Here is a 17243-nt window from a genome sequence, read left to right as displayed (position 1 = left end):
ATGAATGAGATTTTTAGATGCAGAAGTTCTGCTTTTCCTCACTCCGGTGTCTAGAGAAAAATGAGAGATGTTAAATTGCAGAGTTGTTTATTTGCCGGTTTTTCTGTATTTGTCATTTGCAGGCTCTCCCCCCATCCCAATAAGAGATCTTGTTTCCAGAAGCTGGTCAGTTCAAGTCCCCCCTTCCCCCAACACACATAACTATTTGCATAATCATGGCAGGATCTGCCTCCCTCCTTCTGGGATTCTTCCTGCCCTAGTATCATCCTGTATCTGTCTATTTCATATCATTTTAAATTCTGGAGGTTGGATGTCAGAAGAGAAGCAGATAAAACAATATAAGGGCCTTGCCTTTTGTCCTTGAAGTGGGAAGAAACCATGCTGCCCTGCCCCAGTGCCAACCCCCACACAGCTTGGCAATGAGACCTGTCACTACCGCTGACTGCATACAGTTCAATGTGAAGAGGCCTTTGGATAGTGACAGGCGTGTTGCTGTTATTCTTTCATTCTCCTCCTACCTTGTTTCACAGCCAACTGCTTTTAATGTGAACAGAGAAAGGTTCAGCAAAAAACTCCTTATATATGTGTTGGGTTGACTGATCACAGGCTGCTTAATAAAAGTAATTAGGACTTTTAGCGACCACATATTCTTCATGCCAATCAGTCCTTAACATGGTTTTCTAAAGGGGTACCCATCATCACTGTGACTGAATCCCTTCATCTTACTGCTAGTTCCCCTCTTCTTCTCTTTCCTTCGACTTTTCTCAGCATTAGAGCCTTCTCCAGAGAGCTGGGTCTTCATATAATGTGTCCAAAGTATAATAATTTGAGCCTGGTCATAGTCCTATGGCCAGCATTTTTTAAAAAAATCCTTTCTATGATTATTTTCTTCCTGGCTTGAATGAATATGAGGTGCTTTCTCTCTCCCTTTCCTTCCCTCTCCTTTCCAGAGCCACCAATTACATACATACTTATATCACACTAACCCCTAACCCTAACTGAACAGTCTAAATTCTAAGGATGAAATCCCAGATTTTTTTAAATTTAACTTAATCCCCAGTTACTCTAGTAGAATTGTTTCAAAATTTAGACCCCCGTCCCCACCATGGAAGATGGGAAGCAAAACCTACCCTCCTCAATATTGACTGCTTGTTTGCTCTGTTGCAACTTTTAACCAATCATACAATTGTCCTTTTCATGCCTTTCAGAGGTGGTATTCAGCAGGTTCTGACCAGTTCTGGAAAACCGGTTGTGGAAATTTTGAGTAGTTTGGAATACCACCTCTGACTGGCCCCGCCCGCATCGATTCTCTGCCTCTTGAGTCCCAGCTGATTGGCTGGGTCTTTTTTTGTTGCCCTGCACAGGAGAACAGAGCTGGAAATCAGGTTAGTGGGGCGGGGTGGGAATTTTACAGTATCTTCCTGCCACGCCCACCAAGCCACGCCCACAGAACTGGTAGTAAAAAAAATTGAATCCCCCCCCCAAAAAATTTAGGGACTGTTACATAAAAAAGACAAGCAGCGTCTTACAATATTGGCTCTCTGGGTTAGGAAACGGAGATGAGCACTGCCCCCTAGAGTCAGAAATGACTGGGTAAGAGAAAACTTTACCTTTAAAAAAACATTGTTAATTCCAGTGCTACCACACGGAAAAGATCTGCTTGGAGCTGCAGTTCTGTTCTCTCATTGTTTTTGGTATGGTGCTTTCAGATGAACATTGGGCAGGCAGTTGGGGGAGTGGAAATGATGACTCACCCCCATCCCAGTTTTGATCCTTCTTTCCTCTTCCTTATTTCTATAATAGTATTAACTAGCCTTGGATCTTAATATAAACATAAGCAATTATTGAGGCTCGCAACGGCCGAGCTCCGCTGAGGTATCCGGCTGGGGCTGTCAGGAGTTGTTACCGCTGGCGCGGTCCGCGGCTCCAGTCCCGCGTTGCCTCGGGAAGGAAAGGCAAAACCAGGAGCCGCTGCTGCCATTGCAAAGCGCCGCCGCAGCTCTTCCTTTTTGCCTTTCCCTTCCGAGGCAACGCGGAATGGAGCCGCGCCAGCGGTAACAACTCCTGACAGCCCCAGCCGGATACCTCAGCGGAGCCTGGGCGGTGCGAGCCTCGCTTCCTTGGGAGCTGGGAGAAGGCTGGCTGCTCCTTTCGGCTTCACGGGATTCGCTTTCCACGGTGCACAAAAGTGCCTCAAAAAAAAAAAAAAAAGTGCAAAAGTGGAAGGCGTGCGGAAGAGGGGGCGAGTATATAATAAACTATATTTTGAGTGGAAATGCTGGGGGTCGCTTATACGCCGGGTCGTCTTATACGCCGGCATATACAGTAAGCAATTATTGCAACTGCTGTTGCAGTACATCCCCCAGATCTGCTTCTGAAGCACAAGATGATGCCTGATGTTTACTTAATCCTTTCTAAATTAATTTATCATAGTTCAAAAGTTGGTTTTGTTTACAGAAGTGTTCTGAGTGAGATAAAAAGTAAGGATTTAGCTCCCTCTGCTGTCTGCCTCCTATCATTACTGAGCAGGTGCTATCTTAATAGTCTGGAGTGACCACTTTTTGTTATCAATTGTAAGGGGTTCTCACTTGTACAGTTTGAAAAGATGTCCTCTACATAAAGGGCAAATCTGAAAATGTGAAAAACTCTGTTATTAAGTACTTTGTTACAGTGAGATAAAACAATGAGGATGCTAATTCCTGAGAATATGCAGAAGCATTGCTTGCTTCTTTCCTTCCCTACCAATTAGCTGCTGAAGACCCAATTCACTTTCCCTAGTTAGTTAGCAATTTATTACCGGAGTATAATTGTATTGATTTTTGGTGTTTTAAATGAATACCTCTGTAAAAATCCTTTCGAGCCACAAACAAGCCAACTTGAATTTAAACTGAAATTCCTGGATAGAATTTTGCTGGCTTCCTCTGGTCTGGGTCAAATTTCAAGAAGTGGGTTGCAGAATAATTTCCATAATTGCCAATGCCAAGAGGTTGGACTTCTTTTCTACAGACTTGGGGATGGAGAAAGAAGGAAATAGGATATCTACTTTAAAATCTCCCATTGCAACAGGAGTGTATGAATGCCAACCTATGATGGAACTAAGCAACCTGCCTCAAGTCAGCATATTCATAGTAGACAAAATAGTAAGTCTGGAATATTTCTTACTAACAAGGCTAAACATATTGATTTTTGTTTCCCCAAAATGTTAGCAATCACTTTTATATTGATTTAGACTTGAGGGGGGGGGGGGGGGGGGGGGGGGGGGGGGGGGGGGGGGGGGGGGGGGGGGGGGGGGGGGGGGGGGGGGGGGGGGGGGGGGGGGGGGGGGGGGGGGGGGGGGGGGGGGGGGGGGGGGGGGGGGGGGGGGGGGGGGGGGGGGGGGGGGGGGGGGGGGGGGGGGGGGGGGGGGGGGGGGGGGGGGGGGGGGGGGGGGGGGGGGGGGGGGGGGGGGGGGGGGGGGGGGTGGGTTTGGGGGGGGGGGTGGGGGGGGGGGGGGGGGGGGGGAAATTGGGGAAAAAAATTTAACAAAAGGGGGGGGGGGGGGAGACAAAAGAAGGGGAAAGGAATTGTTTTGGCGGGCAGGGGTTGGGGGGGGGGGGGGGGGGTGGGGGCAGTGTCCCATAGAGTACAAAATCAGTCAAAACAGACTTCTTGCACTTGCTTATCAATCCTAGCTACCATACAAAGTCAAAAAATATGCATTGAATGACCTCAAATGAAAACAATTCACATTCTCAAGGAGCACCATGCAGCATTAAAAAATAATGGTGTAGGAGCTTATGCATATTGAAGTAATAGTTCAGGTTACGTACTTCCTACCAAAACCTTTGCTAGACCAATACTCGAATACAGCTCATCTGTCTGGAATTCGCACTGTATATCAGATATTAATACTATTGAGCAAGTCCAGAAGTATTTCACTAGAAAAGTATTACACTCCTCTGCTTGCAACAGAATACCCTATATCACCAGGCTTGAAATTTTGGGCTTGGACAATCTTGAACTATGCTGCCTACGGTTGCACTTAAGCGTAGTATACAAAATTATCTGCTACAATGTCCTACCAGTCAATGACTACTTCAGCTTCAACCGCAACAATACAAGAGTACGCAATGATACAAGCTCAATGTTAACCGCTCCAAACGATTGCAGAAAGTACGACTTCAACAACAGAGTGGTCAGTGCCTGGAATGCACTACCTGACTCTGTTGTTACATCCTCTAACCCCACTCCTTTAATCTCAAACTATCCACTATTGACCTCACCCCATTCCTAAGAGGTCTGTAAGGGGCGTGCATAAATGCACTATCGTGCCTCCCGTCCCTGTCCTATTGTCCCCATTTAATTGTACCTATTTTCTGTATTCTTACTCATGTTTATACTTATACCTATTATTTTGTAAGTGATTGACAAATCAAATCAAATAAATAAATAAACAAACAAACATCATAATACTGGTACCTTTCATGAACCATTATTCCACTGGTTAATTGTCCTTTGTTAGAAAGTTTCTCCTTAATTCCAGGTTGCTTCTCTCTTTCATTAGTTTCCAACTATTGTTTCTTGTCCTTCCCTTCAGTGCTTTGGAGAATAATTTGTCCACCTCTTCTTTGTGCAGCCCCTCAAGTACTAGAATACTGCTATCATGTCACCCCCAATTCTTCTTTTATTTAGGCTAGCCACACTCAAATCCTGCAGTCGTTCTTCATGTGTTTTCGTCTCCAGGCCTTTGATCATCTTAGTTGCTCTTCTCTGAACTTTTTCCAAAGTCTCAACATCTTTTTTGTAGTATGTTTTTGTATATTAAAAATGGAAATAAGTAATGGCTGCACAAGAGTAGTTCTTATGAGGGAGAGTAGCTAACAAACTACCTTCCTCTTTGAAAAACTGGGATGCAAGGAAAAGGATCTGGGAAAGCATGGCAAGTTGGGGAAACAATCTACAAACGTCGAAGAGCACTAACATTAAACAAAACACTAGGGGTTTTTTGGTGGGCGTTCCAAAACATAAGCCCTGAGCTGGAAATAAATTAGCTTATTTCTCAAAGTCAGCCAATGCTGGAGGATCCCAAAACTCCAGACTTCTTTCAGATTGGTGCATGGTTTTCTTGTGAAAATGCCCAAATATTATTACATAAAGTGGTCCAAGTGAAAATAATTTATTGAATATTATTTTAGCAGTCTATCAATATTATGTGTCAAGGGGTCATTTTCAATTACATCTTCAACGCAGAGGTATCTTTTCTCCATGAATTTTCAGTCATTTTATATAAATAAAAACAGAAATGTTATATGTTATACTTATATAATATTTTGACTAAAAGTACTTATATATTTAAATGTGCCAGACAATTAAATAGCTTCCGCATTTCTTTAAACACAGTGAGGTTGATTTCCAGACTTCAGTCTCTTCTTTGTGTAGTCAAAAAAAAACAACCCTGGCACATCCAGCACTAGTGCATTGGAATATTACTACAGGGACGATCTCTTATTGGAAAAAATAAAGGGCAAACCTGAAAAAGGGGCAAATCTGAGATAAGTTCACAAAGATAAAAAATATATATATAACTTATTCAATACAGTAATGTACTGTGGTTCAAACTTGGCAACTTTTGTGGACTACAACTTCCACAAGTCTTGCTGCTGACTGGGGAATTCTGGGACTTGTAGTTTACATCTACAGGTTCAGAAGCCTTGCAATATTGTCAATAGGAATGCTAAGGATGGCTTCATAAGGTGTGTGTGTGTATGCATATATATATCTTCATGTCTTAATCTTCTCTACGTACAAGTTCACGTGATCATTGATTAAAGAACCTGGGTCTTTTACCTACTCCAGGTTCTGTGTTTCTGGCTTTATTGAACTGACTCCTATAAGTAAATGAGGAAATTCCTCGGTCATCCCGGCCCTTTGGACCAAAACAGAAATCGGAGGGAGAACTATTGGCTCTCCATAATTCAACCTCTTGCCACCAAACCACCCGTCGGCGTGGGGAAAGGGGAGGAAGAGGCATCCTAAAGGGGCGACGGAGCAAGTAGCAGCGGCAGCAACTCTTGTGAATTGCAACGTTCGGCGTTCTAGGCGCCTCCGGTGAATCCCCAACCACGCAAGAGGCGGAGCAGGATACACTGCAGCGGAAAATGGAGGCTCGCAGTGGCAGGCAGCGAGGCCTCGCGAGAAAGAGCGGTTTTTGGGGGCTGCGGCTCCTCCTCCTCCGGCAGCGAATGGGCGGCTGAGCCAGGCCTGCATGGAGGAGGAATAGCGCGAGAAACCGCCGGCAAGTGTGTGCTGAGCGGGGCGAGCGGCTCGGCCCGCTGCAGGGAAGTCGCGCCTGCCTGCCTGCCTGCCTGCGGCCGCCGCACCGCCCGTCAAGATGTCCGGCGGGCGGGTGTGCGCTGCCTGCGGCGGCTCCGACATCGAAGTAGACTCAGCCCGGGGCGATGCCGTCTGCACCGGATGCGGTTCGGTGCTGGAAGACAACATCATCGTCTCCGAGGTGCAGTTCGTGGAGAACAGCGGCGGAGGCTCTTCGGCAGTCGGGCAGTTCGTCTCCCTCGACGGTGTGTGTGTGTGTGTGTGTATAGCGGGAGTCGGGGCCGGGCTTGGCTGGGGTGGGTGGGCAGCCGAAAGAGGAGTAGCCGGATGCTGCCTCTGCTACGGCCGGCCGTGATGTTGCTCCCGAGAGCAGTGAATTACACGTGGGTGCCGTGGGAGAATCACAACTCATCAGCTTCCTCCTCCTGTGCCGCGTACAGAATTTGCTTAGTTTCAAAGCAGAGCAGAGCAGTGACAAAATCGCCTATGATACCGTAAAAAGACAATTTATGTGCTGCTGATGGGGACAGCTCTCATGCCAAGAGGCGCTGCCTTGTAACTTCTGCAGCCATTTACATCTGATAAAGAAAATACATTTGTCTCCACTTTAAACTCTCTGGCCTCAGTATTTGCAGCCGGTCAGTCCTCTTGACAACTTCTTTATTTGAGTTCTTTCTCTGGCTTGTTATACCAAATCTGGGGAAGGGGCTACTTTGTAGATTCCGAAGAATGTTAAGCCCTGCTTCAGAAAGGAGTGGGGGAAAAATATTTTCAGATGCCCACCTGTGCTGTTGTAGATGGAAAATAGATTTTTCTAATAAGTTGGGTATATCTGTCTCTTGAGATCTGCCCCTTTCCTAATCTTTCTCATAATAACTTCTTGTCCCATTTGCCTTTCATTCATTCCTCTCTCTACCTACTAGTAGATTTTGGAAGAATGACTTTAGTGTAGGAGCCTGTAAGATGTGTAGTTTGTGACATTACCTTAGCAGAGAAATAAAATTAAAATATGGCTATAGCTTATCTACAAATAGTTGATATGCATTTGATTTTTTACTCTTATTAGATCACCTGCATACATGAATACAGCAGCTGAAGTTGTATGGCAGAGGGTAGTTTCTTTGTACTGAACTCCCCCCCCCCCCAGTTTCACATCATGTTGTGTATCTAGAACTTTAATTAACAACTTTAATGAGTTAAGTCCATGGAGAGAGAAATACCCATTGGGTCTAAGCTACAGCTTTAGACAAATGGAGCATTGTAAATCTCAGGTATTATTATGTAAATATCCCTGGTATCCTAGTTTGGATCTAATCCTGAATATGGAAGGAATCATTGAGAGTTTTGGAACAGAGATATCAATAGACTGATAAGTCTCAGCTATATTTCTCTGGCACATCTGAATCAGGAGGTTTTGCTGACCCTTGACTAGTAACTTGATGCAGAAGTGAGCTGCATCTGGAAATACAAGGATCCCATAAGTAAGGGGGTTTCTGGGTTCATGAAATAAGAAGCTGCTTGCTCTGACGGAATTGCATTTCTCTGAAAAAGAAGTTTGTGTCACGAGAGGCCCAAGTGTCAACAGCAAGGAGAGGCAATACCATAAATAATAAAATAAATGCACTGGCTGTTAATTTGCTTCTAGATAACATCTAAGATTTTGATACTAACTTGTAGACAACTTGGAACCACTTTGAGAGAATATTTCTATTATACAGAAATGGTCAACAATTGCATTCACTGTCAGAGGCTGCCTTGAGCATGTAGTAGAAACTCATTTGAGTTCAGCTGGGAAACCTTTGCTATTATACCAGTTTTGGAGTGCTTCACCACTACATGATGGTGTGATTAAATTGCTTATAATTATTACATTATTCTTATGAGTTTTCTTGTATTTTGTCTGATTGGTAGTATATGTTTTAAAGTCTGCACACTAGTTTTGAAAGAGTGGCAAATTGATGTGTATTCAAATACTTTGAATAAATCAAAAGGGAGAGATAATAAATACAAAGCAAAGTTATGGAGAGGGAAAGGATCTTCCTTTTTTCAGTGCATTGTATATCTTTGGTGAAAGCTGCATTTCTTTCAGCATCCATGAAGTATATACAGGATTTGCCAAAAGTCAGGCCCCATACACAAATATTTAGATTCAAATCAGTTGCCATTTTCTTCTAAACACTTCTCCAATCATTTAATCTTTGAACATTCCTAAGTTCAGACAAACTTTTTGTCTGAAAAAAAAAGTTAATGAAACATTATAATTGGCCTACAAGTAGTCTTTGAGTTACAGCTGTAATGGAGCTGTTCATTTGGTACAAAACATTCCTAGTTAATGCTAGCTTAAATACAATTGCTTGGTAGAGATGAATGATTTTAATTGAAAGATGCAACAATTATCATCTTGGTAAAGGAAAAAAGTGTAAACCCATGTTGAGCTGATATGAAAAATTATTAAATGTGCATGTATACAATGTAAAATTTTATAAAATATAAAAAAACCCAATGATCCTTCTGTTATTTAGCAGATATGTATGATATCTGAGCAGATATGTAGCAGATATGTTGTCCAAACTATGATAAGAGAAGATGTACATTGATGCATTATTATGAGCCATGGTGGCACAGTGGTTAGAATGCAGTATTGCAGTTCGATCCTGACAGGCTGTAGGTTGAATCAGCCTTCTATCCTTCCAAGGTTGGTAAAATGAAGACCCAGATTGTTGAGGGCAATATACTAACTCTATAAACTGCTTAGAGAGGACTGTAAAGCACTGTGAAGCTATATATAAGTCTAAGTGCTATTGCTATTATATTCTCCCCCACTCTTATATTATGGTATAAACTGGGGAGATGCTCTTTGTGTTGTGGCCTGAGGGCTTCAAGATGCTTCCTTACTCTTAAGTTCTTCTTTACTTCCTCTTTTACTGTTTTGGACTATCGAGGGAAACAGAAAGTTGTGGTTCTTGCTCTTCTGATGCCCGCAGCCATTGTTAATGAATATTGTTGTAGTGTGTTAATTTCTCTTAAGTTATAGATAATTTGTATTAGTTCAGTAGATCATTTTCTGCTGTTCCCATTTTCCACATCCCTTTTTCTCCTGTCTCCCGATTCTCAAGGTGCATCATTTAATAGTATTATTTGGTGCTGGATGGGAATGTTCTGATTTGTGGTTCCTCAGGTGAAGATCTTTCTCATAGCAAGATACAAAATTATAGGTGTTCCCACTTATATGGACGTGTGCTGGTTCTGATTTGGTTGCCTTGCACCTTTTCCATGGATAGCCAGAACTGGCTTATTACTTGCAGCTGCTTCCATTTAGAATTACTTACATTTATTTTACCAGTTCTGGCTTTTTCTTTGCTATGACAAAGGCAAGCAGTATAATTTTAGAGAAGGGAAATAGTTTTGTTTTGTTTTTTGCCTCCCCAAAGTCCTCCCTATATAGCAGTGTTTCTCAACCTTGGCAACTCTAAGAAGTGTGGATTTCAACTCCCCGAATTCCCTAGCTAGCAACTGGCAGAGGTGTTCTGGGAGTTGAAGTCCATATGTCTTAGAGTTGCCATGGTTTAGAAACACTGCTGTATGAAGTGTGCTCAAAGAAGTAGTTGATATTTGCTTGGATTAGATTCAGCTCTCCATCTATTGCATATTTAGAATAACTTCTTTTATTGAAAAAGAAATAATCTTTCCCATATGATATTGTATTTCAGAGTTCCAGGCTGACTTCCATAAGTTAGCACTGTTTATGTATTTATATATTTATGGGTGGGTGTAAAGACAAAACCCTGAACAATTGTTTATAAATCAATCTATATAGTTCTCATAGTTAAATCTAATTTATTTTAATTTCCTACTGCTTGGTAAATGCTAAAACTATTTTTGTGTCTTCTCCAAGTATTTGAGTGTTCTATTTCAAAACATGTAGTACATAAATAAATCATAACATTAATCTATCATTATTAAGATAAATATATTTTCCAGATGAACTTAACTTATAGTGATTACATCTAGTTTTCTTGGCAATAGTATGGAAGTTGATTGCTACAGTCTTCCTAAATATTTTTTGTTGTCTTCAAATGGGAGAAGGTTAGAAATGATTATCACACCATTTGATTGTAAGAAAATATAAAATTTTATTCCAATGTCTGTTGAAAGTTTTAGATTAAATCAGTTGTTTATTTTTATTTATGTATGTAATTTTCATGGCTATCATCATTAGCTGGAATTGATTGCTTGAATTGTTAATGTCATTGTGATTGCAACCTAGGATAAGCAGGTGAAATCTTAAGAGCACAAATTATTTGTATTGACTTCTGGATCCTTATTATAGTCCAATATTGACACATGTGGGCAATGTTTGAAAATGAAGTGGAGAAGATTCTGAATGAAAAAAGTATTGCGTATTGTTCAGGGAAATCAGGTATTTCTTTACCTCTTTTATCAGGAAAAATCACATCTTTGCTAGCTGTTATAAAGCAAAGTGTAATATTAATATCTTGTTAAGATAACTGTTAGTATTTCACATATTGCTCTGTTCTCAACAGCAATGTATTTGGGAAAAAAGTTCCTCACAATATGCTATAAGTAAAAATATTATTTGCAGAATTAAAGGTTGCAATTCAATCTCCTGACCTTAAAGGCATTGGAATGTAGGAATAATAAGAGGATGTTACTGAAAGAGATAAGGGTGATTTTTTTTAAACTTATTTTGAGCAATATTAAGAATGGGCATGGGAACCGGAGGCATATGGGAGGAAAACCACTTCAGTCTCCACCCTTAAAATATCTACAAATAGTGATTTTTCAAGCATTGAACAAACGTGAATAGTGGGGCTAGTAATTGTTTGCTTCCAAGAGGCAAACTTACTTTCAATCCTATCTTTAATTTTGCTTAATATTTTTTTTTAAATATACCATTTCTTGGGTTTGGGAAGGGCTGCATATGAGTATCACTCCTAATTTAGGACCAGGTTTTAAACATTTGTCTTTATAGCATCTCTGCCCTAAATATTTGTTTCTAAGAAAACTTGACAAACCACATCTGACATACTACAGTGGCTTATCTGGCAGATTGATATTTCTGATGAAACAGAAAAATGACTGTGATTATATTTTTGATTATGCATTTTTATTCAGAATTTAAATTACTTCCTTGTAGTTTTAGAAAGTTAGCTTTAAAAGTGACTTAAATTGCTTATATATTAATAGCACTATTCTTGTACATTGGTTAAGAGGTCAAAGCAAAAGAGGTTGTAGATTGGGAAAAGGTTCTAAGAGAAGGATTGGTGGAAAAATACTTGTATATAGAGAAAAAATGGCAAAAAAATAGCTAAAGAGAATGAGGAATGTGTTTAAAAGTGACAGAAAATGCAGAGAGAGTGTGGTGGAGATAAAATTTGTTCTGAATTAGGGGAACCAGCAGAGATATGTTGAAGAGTAAAATTGAAATGAATGCTATAAATGCATGTGCACAAGAAAAGACTGATGAAGTAATAAATGCTATGGGAATGTTGAAAAATGCAAGTATATGTGTTGATATTCAAGTATGTTTCTGGTTTGATTTTGGTGTGATTGTGTGAATTCTTTAATTCTCCATAGAGCTGCTGCGAGCATCCAGAGTGGGAGGTGCTCCAGTCTCCGCTCTTACATGCTGAGCTATAATTGAGGAACCCTCCTCCTCCTCCTCCACGTGACACCTCCGTAGCGTTCCCCAGTTTTAGCTCAGCCTCGCAAGAGACAGGCAGCAGTTAGCAGCTCTTCCTTGGCAGATTCAGGAAAACATTTTTCAATTAAATCAGGTTTGCCTTCTTTTCCTTCCCCTTGGTCCCTGCGCTATTGGTTGGTCTTTGCTGACTGAGAGGAGCGTTTTTTCGCCCCTCAGGGGGTGAAAACGGGGTTTTGGAAGCCTTTCGCGCCCCCCCCCCACCCTGCTCCCAGCCGCCGTTTTAAGCCATCCCTGCTCTTTGGCAGCGGCTTTTTACAGCGCTATTAGTAGCGCTTTTGTTGATCCTTCCCCCCAAGAACGCCTTATCTAGAAGGTGAGCTCACCTCCCTTCTGCCCCTCTCCGTTTTACCTGTTGATTCATTTAAGCCTTTTTTTCCATATACGAGGGGTTTCTTTCCGTTTCTGAGCGTCACGTTGGTCCCGGCCGCCATCTTGGATGCGCCTCGTGGCCGGCCACCATTTTGAATCTCTATTTTTGTTGCTGCATTGAATTAGAAGCCCATAGCAGGACCGGGAGGCCTGCTTAGAGCCTAGTTATTCAGAAGGTATTGTGGCTCAGTGCCCTGTTGCCTTCTTGATCAGTGTTGTTGGCTAGTTCCGCAGCTGGCTCGGAGGCGAGGTTGTAAGGCACAAGTCGTTCCTCCCATTTGATTGGGAGGCTGCCTCAGGAGGCCCAATTTTTTTTCTGGTTTCTTACTGTTAATAAAATCCGGCCTCAGCGTTCATTTGGACTCATTGGTTTTTTTGATTGGCTCTTTTGTATCCATTTGGCATTACCATAGGGCTATGGTTCTGCTAGACCTTAATTGGTCTTAGCCCTATTAAAATAAATAAATAAATAAATAATAAATAAATAACAAGAATAATAATAATTAATAAATAATATTTTTATTATAATTTTTTTTTTATCCAAAAGGGGGACGTGGTTCAACTGTAGGTTATCCGGCCTTTGTTGAAGGTCGACCTCCTAGACGAGCCAACCGCCTCATTGAACATTATCAGCCTGTATTTTTGCTGTTATTATGGCAGAGGACAATCCCAGAGGACCTTCTTTGAAGGCCAAGTCTAAGACACACCATGTGTGCAGACAGACCAGGGAGGCATCCAAGGCTTCTCAAAGGGACGCCTTAAGGCGCCATAAAGCCTTGGAGAAGGAATTTGACAAATGTTCAAAAGACTCTCAATCTGTGCCCCTGGCACCTCCTATTCCCACCCCTTCTGCCTCTACTCATCCTCCCTCTCTGCCAGAACAGTTATCTCTTTCCAGGTGCAGTTCACCCACTCGGAGCCTCTAGACCATCCGGACACCTGAGGCTACATTCACACCGACTGTTGCTGGCCTGGGACCAGAGGACCCATCCACAGACCCTATTCCGGACAGGGTTAGAGAATGGATGCAGCTAGCCATCCGCCAGGGGATCGCCGAGGGACTCCAACAAATGGCCAGGCCTGGCCTTCCAGCGATGGTTCCCGAAGCCGAATCAGTTTCTGACAGATCCCTTCCTAGACTGGAACCTCACCAGGGTCAGGTACTTCCCCAGAGGGAGATCCCCTTCCCAGTGGGGGAGGAGGAGGAGGAAGAGGAAGAGGAAACGGGTCTAGAACCTTTCAGGAAAGAGGAAGAATCGGACAGGGGGTCCCTACACTATTCTGAACCCCTCTTAGAGATGGAACCGATGGAAGAAGAGATGTCAGAGGACGAGGGTATTTCGCCTGACCAGCCTGCCTTTGTAGGCCTGTTCAAACCCCATCAGTTCAAGTCCTTGTTGTTCAAGGCAAAAAACATCTTGGGTCTGATGTCCCAGCTACCCTCAGATACCTCCCCAGCCACCTCTGGAGATCCAGAGGATTCTATTTTCAAACAACCGGTTGTGGAAGCGGAAGTTATTCCCACTCCACCCATTTTCTCCGATTTGGTAGCAAAGCAGCTGGGTTCAACAGCCCCCCCCGCTCCCTCCAGTCAGGATAGGAGATTTTTTTATCTTGATGCGGAGTTCTCCTCCCTGTTAGACGTTCCCGAGGTTGATGATCCCATAGTAGGGTTAGCATCATCCTCCACTCCAACCGACACTCTGGAAGCGCTGAAGCCAGAGGACAAGCGGGCCGAGATGGCGTTACGCCGGGCACATTTATCCGATGCCTGGGCCATTCGATCAGCCACAGCCGCATCCTTTTTTACTCGGTCATCTATTAGATGGCTCCGTCAGTTAAAGCAGCATGTCCCCCCATCTAACACCAGGGCACACCAGGACATTGCCAAACTTACGGCAGCAGCGGAATTTGCATCCGACGCCACCTTCCACGCCGTCAAGTTCTCCTCCCGGGCTTTCTCCTCACACGTTACAGCCCGTCATTTGCTCTGGCTTAAGCACTGGCAAGCAGACATCAAGAACAAATCTAAATTGGTTTCGGCTCCCCTTTCGGGAGGCAAACTATTTGGTCCGGCCCTGGAACCTTTGCTGATGGAAAGCCGGAATAAAAAGAAGTATCTTCCATCTCTTTTTCGCAGGCCAGAGCCCAGAGGGTCCCAGCCCTTTCGAAGGGCCTCCTTTCGTACCCCCTATCAGATACCCTTCCCCCCAAGATTTCAGAGAGCCCCGTCCTTTCGTCCGGCCTACCAAGACAGCCCCGACACCGGGGACAGGAGAGGGGCCAACTACAGGAGACCTTTCCGGGGCGCAGGAGGTAAGCCGTCCCGGCGCCCCAGATAAGTCCCTAACCCCCTATCCCATTGGCGGACACATTAAATATTTTGCTGAGCAATGGGAATCATCCACTTCTGATGTTTGGGTTAGGGACACCGTCAGATTCGGTCTATCCCTAGAGTTCCAATCCCCCGGAGCATTTCATGGTTTCCCCCCTTTCCAAGGACTGCACCAAGCGGGCCTTGATAGAATCCGCTATCAAGCACCTCTCCGAAATCAGGGCCATTCAGCCCGTCCCATCTTCTCAGCGGGGAAGGGGTTTCTACTCCCACCTCTTCATAGTTCCAAAGCACTCCGGAGGGTGGAGGCCTATCCTAGACCTGAAGAGGCTTAATCGCTACATTGTCCGGCATAAGTTTAAAATGCATACCCTTCAGTCTATTCTTCAGGGCATCAGAAAGGGAGACTGGTTCACTTCCATTGACCTCTCCGAAGCATATCTCCACATTCCCATTCACCCCTCCTCTGTCAAATTTCTTTGTTTTTGCTACAACGGTCACCATTTTCAGTATGTGGCTCTTCCCTTTGGCCTACCTCAGCCCCGAGGACTTTCACCAAGGTCCTGGCAGCCCTAGCGGCCCACCTTATAAATTTCCCCATCCGTATCCACTGTTACCTGGATGACATTCTCATCCTCTCTCTTTCCAAAGGCCAAGCCGTAAGGGACACCAGAACTACTCTCTCGGTTCTTCAGGCCCATGGCCTGCTAGTAAATTGGGAGAAGAGTCAGCTTTCTCCTTCCACTCGAATCGCTCACCTAGGAACATTGATTGACTCAGTTAAAGAAAGAGTCTTTCTTTCCCCTGAAAGATTCCTCAGCATTCAAAAATTAGTCAGGGTGATAAGGCGAGCGAGGAAGGCATCATTGCTGGATTTATCTAAATTACTTGGCAAATTGGTCTCATGCATATCCATTATTCCCTGGGCCCGCTTGCATACCAGATCTCTGCAGTGGTTCCTCCTGCCATATCAGCGTTCCGGAAGGGGCAATTCAAGAGCTGTGGTGAAGGTCCCCCCAAGAGTTCTCGCATCGCTTCTGTGGTGGACCAGACCCGCTATCAACAAGGGACATCTCTTCAAGGAACCCCAAAGGGTCACCCTCACGACAGACGCCAGCCTATCAGGATGGGGGGCTCATATCCTTTCGCTCTCAGCTCAGGGCACCTGGTCAGCAGCCGAGCAATGGTGCAGTATAAACTGGCTGGAGCTTCACACAGTATACCTGGCCCTACGCACCTTCCTGCCTCAAGTGCGCGGCCGCCACGTCCTGGTCCTGACGGACAACATTACGACCAAGGCCCATATCAACCGGCAGGGGGGCACTCATTCCATCCATCTCATGAGGGAGGCCGAGCGTCTCTGTCGCTGGTCGGAGACCAACCTTTCGTCCATCAGAGCAGACTACATCTCGGGGGCCTCAAGCGTACGGGCAGACTGGTTGAGCAGGGCCACCTTAGACCAGGCAGAATGGCGCCTACATCCCCTCCTGTTCAGGGAGGCCTCAGCGATATTCGGCCACCCGCTAGTGGACCTATTTGCGTCACCACTCAACGCCCAAATACCGAGGTTTTTCTCGAGGTACCCCGCCAAGGGGGCAGAGAATCACGACGCCCTATGCTGCCCCTGGCCCACGGGGCTTTTGTACGCGTTTCCCCCACTGCTGTTAATCCCCAAACTGATCCAAAGGTTGGTCCACGAGAGGGCAGAACTTCTCCTGGTTGCCCCGTACTGGCCCAGAAGACCGTGGTTTGCCGACCTTCGCAACCTGTCAGTGGCTTCTCCCTGGCGGATTCCACCGGACAAGATCTCCCTGTCCCAGGGACCTCTTCAACATCCAAATCCTCAGTGGCTTCAGTTAGCCGTCTGGAGGTTGAGCAGGAACGTTTGAGAAAGGAAGGCCTCTCCAATCAGGTCATTGAAACCATCCTGGCAGCGAGACGCTCTTCAACCATCAGGATATATAATGCTACCTGGAGCATTTTCTGCAAATGGTGCCACAAATCACGCGTCAATCCGCTCTCCCCATCGATGGCTCAAATTTTGGCCTTCTTGCAAGAAGGATTGGACAGGGGCCTATCCCCCAATACCTTGAGAAGGCAAGTGGCAGCCTTATCAATGGTTATTTCTGGCAACTCCGCTGACTCACTTTCACACCACCCTCATATTCGAGCATTCCTTAGAGGGGCCACCAATTTACATCCTCCAGTAATACACAGGTACCCAACCTGGGACCTTAACAAGGTTCTCACGGCTCTGACTAAACCTCCCTTCGAACCTTTAAGGGAAGCATCACTCCAATTCCTTACGTTCAAGGTGGTGTTCCTCATTGCAATTACATCTGCTCGACGGATATCTGAAATAGCAGCTCTGTCTGTTAGAAAGGATCTTTGCGTTTTCCACGCTGATCGAGTGGTCCTGCGACCAGATCCTTCCTTCCTTCCCAAGGTTAACTCAACTTTTCACAGGTCACAGGAACTCATTCTTCCCAACTTTTGCCCCAA

At 44.4% G+C, this 17243-nt stretch overlaps 1 protein-coding gene across 4 annotated transcripts in view; it reads left to right on the top strand.

Moving 5' to 3' along the window:
- Nucleotides 1-6213: 6213 nt before the first annotated feature.
- Nucleotides 6214-17243, top strand: part of BRF1 (BRF1 general transcription factor IIIB subunit) — a 224776-nt gene continuing 213746 nt past the window's right edge. The window contains exon 1 of one of the 4 annotated variants that reach the window (XM_087952282.1): nt 6214-6557. Coding sequence is in view for 2 of the 4 variants with exons in the window: in XM_026670128.2 (XP_026525913.1) it covers nt 6371-6557 (187 nt within the window). In the remaining 2 variants the exon portion in view is untranslated. The remainder of the gene's footprint in view (nt 6558-17243) is intronic. The other 3 variants (XM_026670128.2, XM_026670129.2, XM_087952283.1) reach the window with 3 other exon arrangements.

Source organism: Notechis scutatus, chromosome 1, assembly GCF_049901735.1.
Source record: "Notechis scutatus isolate UNSWTSFEM ecotype Mainland chromosome 1, rNotScu1.2, whole genome shotgun sequence".
Lineage (NCBI taxonomy): Eukaryota > Metazoa > Chordata > Lepidosauria > Squamata > Elapidae > Notechis > Notechis scutatus.
This window is presented reverse-complemented; position numbering and strand designations above follow the sequence as displayed.